The sequence below is a fragment of the Pteropus vampyrus genome, unplaced genomic scaffold, assembly GCF_000151845.1.
Source record: "Pteropus vampyrus isolate Shadow unplaced genomic scaffold, Pvam_2.0 Scaffold311, whole genome shotgun sequence".
Taxonomy (NCBI): domain Eukaryota; kingdom Metazoa; phylum Chordata; class Mammalia; order Chiroptera; family Pteropodidae; genus Pteropus; species Pteropus vampyrus.
The window spans coordinates 2,255,506-2,267,611 of record NW_011889092.1 but is presented as its reverse complement, the minus strand read 5'-3'; the positions used below and the strand labels follow the sequence as shown (position 1 = coordinate 2,267,611).

Genomic DNA, 12,106 nt, shown 5'->3' with positions numbered 1-12,106 from the left:
GCTCCCCCGCGGCGGGGAGGGCTCCAGGTGAGGCCCGGTGCGGGCCGGCGGGCTAGGGGTCGGGGGGTGGGGACCCCGGCCGGCCCGAGACTGAGCACGGGCCCCGACCCGGGAAGTTTGCTTGCGAGAGGCCGCGGGCAGGAGGTTCTGGGCTCGCTGCAAGTTGGGCGGGCGCGGCCGGGCGGGGCGGGGACCGGGCGACTGGGAGCCGGCGGCCGCTCGGGGAGGGTGGATTCCTGTACCGTGGACGGCTGTACCAGCTCCCGGGAGCCGAGCGGGACCCCTGAGATCGGAGGTCTCCCGCTCCGAGAGAAAAGTCTCTAAAAGTGGAAGAGCCTAGAGCTGGAATGTGGGACTTAGAGGTGGCGTGTCCTCAGGTAGCTGGGGGGCTGTTCCGAAGCGTGTGAGGGGAGGGGGCCCCCTGGGCTGGTGATGGCGCTCTCACTGCTCCGGCAGTTGTGACACTAGTGAGATTGAAAGGGGGGCGGTGTCTGGCCTCTGAAGCAAAAGACTGCCGAGAAAGCTCCCTGCCTAAAAGATCGGTGCCAACCCAGAACCCGCTCGCGGGCTGCAGTCCAGGGAGGGTGTTCTGCACTCAGGAGGAGGGCATGGGGAGCTCTGCCGATCCCAATCCTCTCGGTATGTTCTTTTTTCTGAGGCCCAACCTCTCCATCTCTGGATCCAGAGGGCAAACATCCGCTGTGCCTGGCTGACAGGCTGCCCAGCCTTGTTCTTTTGGGGGTAAACTGAGGAAGGAAAGGGCCTGGTCTTGTCCTGTGACTAGAAGTGGAAGGATTCTCATTCAGAGGTACTTACAGCCCCTGACAAGATGGCATCACTGAGAGCAGCATTATTTTAAGGAGATGGAGAAAATAATAGGGCTCTGGGAGGCAGCAGGGGCTCTGGCCTTCTGAAATGACTGGGCACCATCTCCTAGTCTTCCTCCCCACCCAACCTCACCTCTCATTGTAAGTCCCTGAATTCTGTACATTCTCACTCTGACTTCCTCCATTCCTTCTTCAGACTCTACCCACAAACCCTCCATCACCCTCTTCTCGAATTTTCTTCAGTTTCTTTTCCCCCACACAGTCATGCCAAGGCCTGACCTCTCACTTACCCTGCCCTTCTGTCCATCTCTGTCCTCTGCAGCCTACCCTCTCCCTTCCTTGCCCAGTTTTTGGCTCCCACTACCTTCCTGCTTCTTCTATCTCCTCTCATTCTTTCTGTCCCTCTCTCTGTCTCCTTTCTTTTCATCTACTTATCTCCAGCTTTGGGGTCAGGATCTTTGGTGAGTTTGAGAGCCTTTTCAAACCTCACCAGCTCAGAGAGGCAGACTGCAACCTCCCAGTAACAGAGATGATTAAAAGAGCTGGAAAACCTCTCTATATGTGTATGCGTGTGCAAGTGTCTGTCTACATTTTTATCTTTTGGAGACAAAATAACGGCCCTCAGCCTTGAGCAGGCCCAGAGCAGGGGAAGCCAGCAGAATGAAGGGAACCTGCAGTGGGTGAGGTTGTGGTTAGGTAGGAGGAAGCAGTCTGTAGCGGTCAGAGTAGAGTGACACAGAATAAGACTGGTGAGAGAGGCCGTGGGAAATCAAAATCACCCAGACTCTTTTGTACTTGATCAAGAGGCCCACCCACCAATCTCTCCTAGTCTCATTTCTGGTAGGTATAGGAGGTTTGACTCCCTGGAGGCTGGGGGACAGCCTGAAGGTCCCTGACTCCAGTGCTTACTGGTTCCAACACTGCCTGGTGGGGAGAATGGGACCAGGTGAGCTAAGTGTGACAGAAGAAAAGGGAGGAAGCAGAGGCAGGATTTTGGAGGGAAGGCCATGGCTAATCTAACTTCAGTCTTAACTGTTTTAATGCCAATTCAGGAAAAGAAGAGAGGTGTGAGGAAAAGTATCTGCCCCCTCTTCTCTGCTTGCTGCCTTCCGGGGCCTGCCCAGGCTAGGACCTGTATACCCTGGGCTAGATCAGGGCATTGGTGACAGGAAGCCCTCTGCAGTCTGCTGACCTCTCTACCTTCAGGCATCCTTGTATTCTCCCTCACCTAGGACCCTACTCCCTCTCTTTTAGGAATTTCTCCTGAGTCTAACTTTAGTCCAGACTGGCTCTGTAAGCTGTTGTTGTCCGCATTCTAAAGCTCTTTCCTCAAGCCTTGGGGATGTATGTTGTGACATCTTGCTTCTCTCCGCCCCTTCCATTCTACTCTATTCATTTCTCTCCACTAGAAAAAGAGAAGTGGAGGGAGCAAGTGCTACTCTTGGGATTCCCAAGCACAGCTAGATGAAAGGGCTATTCCTGTTCCCCATTCTGTCTTCTTCCATTCTCACAGTTTCTCTCTCCCATGAATTGTCCCTTCTTCCACCAGCCAGTCTCTCCTTCTTTCATCTCTGGAAGGTATAGGAGGTTTGGCCCCAGGAAAAAATCTCAAGGACCTGTATAACATTTCTGCTCAGGGAATTATGTACATGAAAGGCACTTTCCCAGCATCACAGCTCAGTAGAAAACCACCCAGAAGTCCTGACTCCCCACCTGCCAACCCAGTACTTATATTAGGATTCTGCATGTCTGAGCAACCCACAGGTCTTTGAGGGTGAAGAAAGGATGGATGAGACAGGGGTTCTCCCAGGCAAGATCTGGTCCCACTGGAGTTTTGAGCTAATTACAAGAAAGTCATTACTGGAAAAAATATGACCAGAGTGAGAGGGATCTAAATGGGAAAATATCATAGGAGAGGGGGAGGTGCCTGCAACCTAGGAGCCTACCAGTTAGGTGAAATAAAGTCAAGGTCCTGACATGAAAAGAAGTGGCTAATCCGAGATTGTCACAAATCCTGGTTGGGAATCTCGGATCTGGGGAGTTGTTTCTGGCAAGATGTTAGAGCAAATGAGGTGGCTGGTGGGAGCTTTTAGGGGATCATGAGCGGGAAGACATGAGAGGTTGTGGCTATAGTGAGACAGTTGGGAACATATTTGAATGGGGATAGATGGGCAACTGAGAAGAAGATGGGGGCCAGGGCCCAGACCGAAGACCCCTCCTTCCATACACAGTGTATAGCCATCAGTGATAAGGCTTGTAGGGGTCTGTGAGAAGGGAAATCAAAGACAAAGCCTGGGCCTTCTCCTCAGAACAGATTGATTTTCCTGTCCAGGGTCCAGCTTCCTCTTTTGTCCTCAGATCATAGGGGGAGGGCATCTCCTCAGGAGCTAGAGGCTAAAGGAGTAGCCCCTTAGCTAGGACAAGGCCAGTTTGGCAGTCTGTCCAGTAATGTCAGTTCTAAATCATGGATGCCCCAGGATGGGCTAGGCATGAGAGCCTGAAAACTTAAAAGCAAAAAGGGCTCAGATGTCTACCTGACCCCTTTGACCCATTTCCTGAAGGGATACACCATGCTGGGATTATCTTGAATAAGGTCAGAGAGATGGTGGGCCCATTTGCAGGCCTGAATAACAATTCTCACTTTCTCTCTTGTGGAAGTGACATCAGGCTGAAGGTTAGGAGACCCAGGTCCTTGTCCTGGATTTGCTCCTAAATCTCTGGATAACTATGGTCAACTGTCTTTAGTGGCTCAGCTTCAGCATAAAGGAGTTGCCTATCAGTACCTCCATAGAGCAGAGAATACTGATAATCTCTGCTCTCCTTCCCCCAAGAGACTCCTCATATCAGTGGCCTCCACTCTTGATCCTCCTGTTTCATGCCAGTCTTGATCTGACAGGCCTGAGTATTCTCTAAGTATCTGTCCAGGGACAGGAACTGTGGCTCCTTTCCCCAAAGCCCAAGGATTGTTACTGGTTGAGAGATGAGAAGAGGACAGAGAGTGGTGGGGATTTTGCCAGGGGACAGCAAGATGGAGGAGTCCCCTGTACCCTGCTCCAGCTCTGCCCCACTGACAGTGGAAAATAGATGCTGGAGTTTCCTCCCTGATGTTTTTTTCCCTTGTGGAAACCCCCTCAGGCCTGGGGTGGGTCAAAAGGGACAGGGCGGCCCTGGGTCTCTTTGTGGGTATTTTCAAGTGGGGGAGGCAGGATTGGGACGATGGCACTTCTGTACAGCCTCGTGTGAAATGAGCAAAGGCAAAGGAAGTGCCACTTCACAGGCCTTTCTTGGGGCCCCGGGACTGCTGATCTGCTAGGGGGAAGGGAGGAGGAAGCAAGTGTTCAGCCTTCCTCTGTGCTGCCTTGTGGGGGAGGAGGCAGCCTCCTTAGCTCCCCGAGCCAGAGGTTTGGCCCAAGCTGCTGGCCCTGGGGTTCACCCTTTGTGGAGCACCCCAGGTACCAAGATGGGAAGAGAAGGAAGGGAATTGCAACTTAGTGAAAGGGTCCCATCCCTCCACTGCTTTCCCAGCCACACCTGTATTGTTTCCTCCTCCTCTCCAGCCCTTAGTAGAGTCAACTTTTTGGCTATTCTACCTGTTGCAGAGAAGGATCCTCTGCAGAGGCTGAAGGGTAGAGAGTGGCAAGAGGTGGGGAGTTGTCCAGCATGGATTTTTTTTTTTAAGGCTGAGTCTGGGCTCTCTTTGGGTTGTGTCCCTGCCGATGGGGAGAAGGGGAAGAAAGAGAGAAACTCAGCCCTTGGCCTGGTCCCAGCCCCACAATGATCTCATGTCTCCCCCAGCTTCCTCCTCCCGGCCCAGCTGCAGCCAGCTGCAGCCCCTTTTAGCCTCTTCATGTCACCTCTCCTCTACCCCTCCAAATAAACAAATAGACTTGCAGAGCCATTTTTAACTCTGACACTGATCCTCACCTCATCCTTGACCAAAGGTCTTCAGATAGTCCCAGTCCTTAGCCTTATCAGGACCACTTTTCCTACCCATCTTCTTCAGCCTCTCTGGGCTAGCTATGCAGGCTTCAGCCCTCTCACGCTTCTAGTGGAGGACTGGGCAATCTAGCCTGTGTGTGTTCATTACCTTAAATTGTGCTCCTCAGAGGGAGAAGGAAATTGATTGCCCCTGTCTTATTTCTCCTAGGCATAGAGGCTCTTCCTTGTTTCCAGAATCAAAGTCTGGATTGATGGGGAAGAGATATATGTCAGTCTGCAGCTGGGCTTCTAGAAGTAAGCAAGACAGCCTTCCCTCCTCATGAGGCATCCAGTTAGTTCAGCACAATGAACAGTACAGACAGTGCTGGGGAACGTAGGGCAGGAGAAGGGATTGCTGTGATGTCCTGGAGAAGCTGGGAACAGAACTGGGGCCTGAAAGACTGGGAGGATCTGAAGGGGGTGAGCAGAATTCCAGGAAGAGAAACTCCCATGTGCAAAGACATGAAGGACAGAGTTCAGTTATTTACTGTGCTCAGCTGAGGGAGACAGATCAGCCAGGACCTTGCCCTCTAGACCCTCCCAGTCTAGTGACAAGAGATAAGATTCAGAACAGCCTCCATGTGAGGCAAGATACGATGTGTCTGTAAGAGAAACAGGGACCAGAGTTTGGATGGAATGTCATTTGTGACTTGGGTGATTTACTAATACTTTCCTGGAGGAGATGGCATTGGTGCTTGGCCTGGAGGCAGTTGGAGCCTTCTGAGTTGCCCCGTGGGAGTTGGAGGATGGGGCGGGGGGAGAGAAATGCTGGGTTTCCATGGGAACAGTGAGTATTACATGCTGCTTGGTGTGTTTGGGGGAAGAGAATGTGGAGTCATCTTGTAGAATATCCAGGGTAGTGTGGCCAGAGCTCAGGATCAGAATGCCCAGATATGGATTATAGTTAGACTGAGTTTCAGGAAGGGCTGTAGAAGTGGAGCTCCATGTCAGGAGGCAGTTTAGAAGGCCGTAGTTAAGTTGGTTCTCATTGTCTCCACACTCCTCCATCTCATAGGGCCCATCCCTCCCCTCCCCCACTCCCAATTGGGACACTTCCCCTGCTCTAACGGCCACAGAGATCTGGCAATCAAGCAGTCCTCTGCTTCCTTTCCCTCCCCACTTCTGGGCCTGCCTGGGCCACACCCCAAGACCAGGCCCCACTGGGTACAAGTGGGACATCAGAGCCCACACTCAGAGTTAGGCCCCATGGGCTGTGCTCCCTGCTAGAGCCAGGTCAAGCTGGTACTAGGAAGATCTTTGCCTATCCAAGTCAAAGTTCTGGGCTGCCATTGCTGTCCAAAAAGATTCAATATTGCAGTGTTGGCTGTGGGAGTATTAATCCAATTCTGGGCTTCTAAGGCAACTGTCTAGATCTCAGAAATGGGCCAGAAGCCAGCAGATCAGAAGTCAGTAGTTACACACTCCTGTGTACTCAACCCTGTACTCAGCTTTTCTAGGAGTGTTAAGGGAAGCACAAGCTCCAGTATGGGGGACATCCACACGCCAGGAAACTTATGCATGGCTATTGGGGAAGGAGAATCACACAGAGCCAAAGAAGGGTGAAAGTGGGGGCCGTGCTATGGAAGTTCAGAGAAAGTAGAATTCGGTAGCCTCATAGGACTGTGAGACTTAAGCTAAGCCTTGAGGAGTCAGGAAGATTTGAGAGGGGAGAGGGAATGGCAACAGACAGAACAAGAGTCAAAGTTCATAGGCAAGAATCTTTCTGCTTTCTGAAGACCCCTCAGGAGCAGGGAACTGGAACTCACATTTGCAAAGTACCTACATTGTGCACATAGGTTGCATATTAATACACTTAAACCTTATAGTACCTTATAAGGTTGGTATCAGTACTTAACTCATAAGTGAAAGAACTAGGATTTAAACCCAGGTCTGACTCCAAAATCCCAACCAGAGTATGAAGAACTCTGAAGGTCAAGATGAGGGACCAGGCATGATCTGAATTAGGTTGGGAATAAAAAGTCAAAACAGGTCATTATAATTTGGTCAATACTATACAGATCTGCAACCAATAATTTACTTCCTAAACAAAAGTTCTTTTTTTAAAAAAAGTCATCTAGTGAATAAATCACAGTTGACCCCTAATCTCAGGCAGTCCGCTCTCCTTGTTTGGCTTTCTGCAGCACTGACTCCTTTTTTCCTATGTGGCATAGGTTAGACACTACCTTTTAGCATGTGCCTTCCTTAAATGAGCTGTGGGAACTTATCTGACCCAGTTCAAGCCATAGGATTTCTGAGAAAAGGGTTGTCCTGGGAGAGAGGATGAAGGTCTAGGCTGATGCCGCCACTCAGACACCTGCATACTCAGTGCTTCATGCCTCTTGGGATGAAAGGCTTTGCTCCTGTTACCTCCTGTGTGCATAACACTTGCCAGTTCACAAAGCACATTCATTCCCATGCTCAGGATCATTGCTGCTGCCCTTTGAGGCAGGGAGAGCAACTATTGTCACTCTTGTTGTTCAGATGAAGAAACTAAGGCTCTGAGAAGAAAAGTTACTTACTTGTTCAAGGTCACAAAGTTGGCTGATAAGACGTAACATGGAGGCTGTGTGATGCATTGAGGAAAACACAAGACTTTGGATGGGAAACGGGTTTGTGTCCTGGCTTGCATGCTAACTAGCTGTGTGACTCCGGGTTACTTTAACTCTGAGTTTATTTCCTCATCTGTATAAGGATAGTACCAATAGGTTGTTGTAAGGATCAAAGAATTATACTACATGATCTATAAAGGGTTGTACCTTCTGAGGGTTTTTTATCAAGGGGCAGAGTCAGCAGGTGAACCCATGAGGTCACATTCAGGTATCTACTTATCTTGGCCCTATACCACACTGCCTCTGCTCTGCTTGTTTCTGGATACTACCTCACTCATGACCCTTTTCCGGTGTCAGTCCTGTTCCCTTGCCAGCCCAGAAGCTGGAAGCTGCTCTCTCCCTCCCTAATCCTTTGAGGGCTGATTTACTGATCACTGGTTGATAACCACCTCCCTAGAGAGCAGCCTGGAGCCACTGCATATCCACTCTCTTGGGCCTTGTGACTGCTGGCCAGAGTTCTCTCCTTGCCTTCCTGCCTGGGCCAGACATACCCACACATCCATCCCCCACACCCCTGCTCTGCGTGGAACTAAAGAGTTACAAGTTCAGGAGTTCTCTCAAAATGCCAGGGTCTCCCAGGGAACCCAGGGGGTACAAGTAACAGCACCAACCCCTACAAGATGCTCTCTCCTTTCCCAAGGAAGGGGCCACAGAGTCCTAGAAGAATGTATCTTAACTTGCCACCATGTGCTCAGGCCTTTGCACATTTGCTGTCTAACTTGACCCCCACACCCTCTGCTCCTGGGGGCCTTTCCTATCCCCATGATCCTATCCCCTGCTCCCAGGGCTCTTCATGTCTCACTTTATCCACCTAGTGCCCTTGTCCAGGTATTTTTCTCTCCATTTTATGGACTGGGAAACTGAGGCCAAGGGAGAATAAGTGCCTCATGCTTGGATGCAGTGAGTCAGCAGCAGAGCAGAGCTGGGTCTCTTGACATCCAGCCTGAGGTTCTCTCCACTGCCCTAGAGCAGGGGTCCCCAACCCTTGGGCCGCAGACCAATACCAGTCTGGCCTTTTAGGAACTGGGCCACACAGCAGGAGGTCAGTGGCAGGCAAGCAAGCGAAGCTTCATCTGTATTTGCAGCCACTCCCCAGCGCTAGCATCACCGCCTCAGCTCCACCTCAGATCATCAGGCATTAGATTCTCATAGGAGCACTGGTCCCTGGTACCAAAAAGGTTGAAGACTGCTGCCCTAAAGGGCCCTTATCTCCTTCCCAGACCCATTCCCTGAGACTCTCCTTCCTGTCTTCGGAGGTTGAACATATACACTTATTCAGGCAAGTAAGATGGAAATATTTTTAATGCAAACCAGAGGCAACCTTATGGAGTGGAACCATTTCCCTCCCAGCTGGGGCCTGGGAGGAAGCTGGGACCAAGCCCTGGGTCCTCTGCAGGTCCCACACCACCAGAGTTCCTTTTCACTTCCCAGTGAAGGATTTCTTGACTTTCCCCCCACCCCCAATTTGATTTTTGAGACTTGAACAAATGGTTGAGAGGTCAGGCTGAGGGGTAAGGGTGCAGTCTCACAATGTGTATAAAGTGAAATGGACCCATGGTGATGGTGCTTGGGTGGAACAAGAGATACTTGGAGATCTGGGTGTGTCAAAAACAGGCTTTCCCTCCCCAGGGAGCAGGGGCCTGGTTGTGAGAGAGAGTCAAGGAAAGGAAGTCACGTACTGGCCAGCAAAAGTCCCCCATGGCCAAGAGGAAGTAGCCAATGAGAGGAGAACCTTTGCTACAGCAGTATAAATAATCACAGGGTTTCCGGAAGCTCTGTTCTGTTCCAGAACTCAAGAGCAGTTCCTCACCAAGGCCCTGTGAGCTGCAAAGCGGACAAGGGTAATGGCTGGAGCTGGGACTCCTCTCATACTCGCCCCATTAATAATTACAGCAGCCTATTTATTTGGTACTTCGTAAGTGCCACACCTCAGGCCAAACACTTTCTACACATTAGCTCATTTCATACTCTAAGCAATTCTAACACAATAGGCAAAATTTCCCCATTTTATAAATGAGAAATTGAGGCCCAGAAAATTTAGATATGTTGCCCAAGATCATAACTAGTTGGTAGAGCTGTGATCAGAATCCCTGGCCAATTTGACTCCAGCATATGTTCTCAGTGACAGAGCTTTAATGGCACTGTGTTCTCTATCCAAGAGTCTGGAAGCCCCCGCAGTTCTTCAGAGGCATGTGCTATGATCTCGAAAAAAGTACAGAAGATTAAGGAGAAAATCAAGTTTTTGTTTTACTCTTCTGTTCTTGGCTGGGCTTGGAGGATATACCTCATCCTACCAAGGGTCGTTAGATAAGATGTTAATGTCTGAGAGCCACAACCCCTGCTTCATTCATTAGTACATACCCACATTCCATACCAGATCTCAGCTCTGGCTGATCTTCCCATATTCCTCTGCACCGAGTTGCCAGCCTGGGTATGTGTGGCCAGATTGGGTTTACTGTGCTTATGGAAATGATGGGGTAAGTTCTCCCTCCTTTTTCTTGTCCCCAGGACACCCTGGATTGAGATAGAGCAGCTGTCTAGAGAATTGTGCTCCTTACTCAGCAGGTTTCTCATTGTGCTTTTTGGTTTGTACTCAGTAGCCAAGATGTCAGGTTTGGAGCTAAAGCATCAGTGCACCGGGCAGGGCAAGTCCTGAGTTGGGAGAGGTTCTACCCATGACAGCATCTCAGAGTGACCTAGGATAGCACCCTGTGCCAGAACCCCTCTCCATTCTACTTGTAGGAGGGAATCCATAACTGGTAGAGGATCTGGTAGATCCCTACACTTGTGTACCTCTCTTGCATCTGTACTGCCTGGAGGAAAAATAAAAGTAGCTAATACTGAATGCTTATTATGACCAGCCATTCTAAATGCTTCACATGTAATATATAATTTTCATAACAACCCAATGAGGTAGGTATTATTTTATCCTTATTTTACAAATAAGAAAACTAAGGCCCACTAATCACTAATAGGTTAAGTAATTTATCCCGGGTCACACAGCTAAGAAATAGAACTAGGATTTGACCTTAGTCAGTCTGCACCAGAATTTATGTGCTTCATGTAATATATTACACATTATAGTGCCAGCCTCCTTACACCTGAGCATCTTTGCTGGGTCTCAGGGCCTTTCTCTCATTGTGTGTCTGTCTTTCTGGGGTCTGTCTTGATGGGATTGCAGGATGGTATCAGGTTAAGAGAACAGGAGCTGGTTTCTCTCTGTATGCCCCCAACCTTCCCAATGGTTAGAAGCCTCCCTGACCAACAGTGTCCCTCTCATCTGTTCATAGGTCACTGCATCCAGAGGGGCCCAGAAGGGGAAGGAGGCATTGCCTCCACTGCAGCAGCTGTACCCACGATGCAGAGCATCAAGTGTGTGGTGGTGGGTGATGGGGCTGTGGGCAAGACGTGCCTGCTCATCTGCTACACAACTAATGCCTTCCCCAAGGAATACATCCCCACAGTGTTCGACAATTACAGCGCCCAGAGTGCAGTTGATGGGCGCACAGTGAACCTGAACCTGTGGGACACAGCGGGCCAGGAGGAGTACGACCGCCTCCGCACACTCTCCTACCCTCAGACCAACGTCTTTGTCATCTGTTTCTCCATTGCCAGTCCGCCTTCCTATGAGAATGTGCGGCATAAGTGGCATCCAGAGGTGTGCCATCACTGCCCTGATGTACCCATCCTCCTGGTGGGCACCAAGAAGGACCTGAGAGCCCAACCTGACACCCTACGGCGCCTCAAGGAGCAGGGCCAGGCGCCCATCACACCGCAGCAGGGCCAGGCACTGGCCAAGCAGATCCATGCTGTGCGCTACCTCGAGTGCTCGGCCCTGCAGCAGGACGGCGTCAAGGAAGTGTTTGCTGAGGCTGTCCGAGCTGTGCTCAACCCCACACCGATCAAGCGTGGGCGGTCCTGTGTCCTCTTGTGACCCTGGCACTCAGCTTGGAAGCTGCCCCTTCCCCCCACCAATTGTGCCTTGGCGCCTTGTCTGCCCCCAGCTGTGCCTTAAGGACTAATTCTGGCACCCCTTGCCAGGGGGCTCCCTGAATGCCTATTTCTCCTTAAGGAAGCCCACAGGGAAAAGGGCTTTGGGCCCTGCCCCAGTCTGCTTGGGAAAACCAGGTGTTCTTGAGAGCTCACCCAGGCCAAGGTTGGATCCCTCCCCGAGAAGCCAACCCAGTGCACCCTCCCCATTTTCCCCTACTGACCCATTGGTTCAGCTTTCCACTCATGTTGCTGCCTATTGTGGTGCCTTCTTTCAGGTTAGGAACCTGCACTGTCCCTAACCTCTCCCTTGCTGCTCTTTGAATTGCTCTCCCCTCAAAATGCTCTCTCCCTTCCCCAAAGAGGGAGCCATAGAATCCTGAGAAGATGAATGTGCCCTAACTTGCCCCCATGTGCCCAGGCCTTATGCATTGCAGACTGACTCAGCCCCTCACCCCACCCCCCGGGCTCCTACCCCCATCAGCATCAATAAAACCTCCTGTCTCCAGTGGCCCCGGCTCCTCCCTGTGTGCTAGGCATTGGGGGTTGGGCAGGGGACGGGCATGGGCTAGGGCTCCCCAGAGACTGGGAGCCTTTTGTTTCCTGCAAGAGGGGACAGGAGACAATAGGCTTCATTGTGGTCCCCCCACCCCCCAATTTCCCTAACAAAGCTCTGGGCTCTCTTGGAGGGACCAGTCTTGC

The 12,106-nt window shown here is 51.1% G+C and overlaps 1 protein-coding gene across 3 annotated transcripts; it reads left to right on the top strand.

The window, feature by feature from the left end:
- Positions 1 to 6: 6 nt before the first annotated feature.
- Positions 7 to 11,915, top strand: RHOG (ras homolog family member G). Of its 3 annotated transcripts, none has more exons than XM_011377440.1 (2): positions 7 to 27; positions 10,705 to 11,915. In XM_011377440.1, exon 2 carries the CDS (start codon positions 10,773 to 10,775, stop codon positions 11,346 to 11,348), a length of 576 nt encoding a protein of 191 aa, XP_011375742.1. In that variant the 5' UTR covers positions 7 to 27; positions 10,705 to 10,772; the 3' UTR covers positions 11,349 to 11,915. The 3 variants fall into 3 exon arrangements, with proteins under 3 accessions (XP_011375742.1, XP_023377438.1, XP_011375743.1); XM_023521670.1 differs by lacking the exon at positions 7 to 27 and adding an exon at positions 224 to 377; XM_011377441.2 differs by lacking the exon at positions 7 to 27 and adding an exon at positions 507 to 808.
- The last annotated feature ends 191 nt before the right edge of the window (positions 11,916 to 12,106 follow it).

What these genes read in the sequence shown, in the direction of transcription:
- RHOG (XM_011377440.1), top strand. Translation starts at nt 10,773, where the DNA reads ATGCAGAGCATCAAGTGTGTGGTGGTGGGTGATGGGGCTGTGGGCAAG.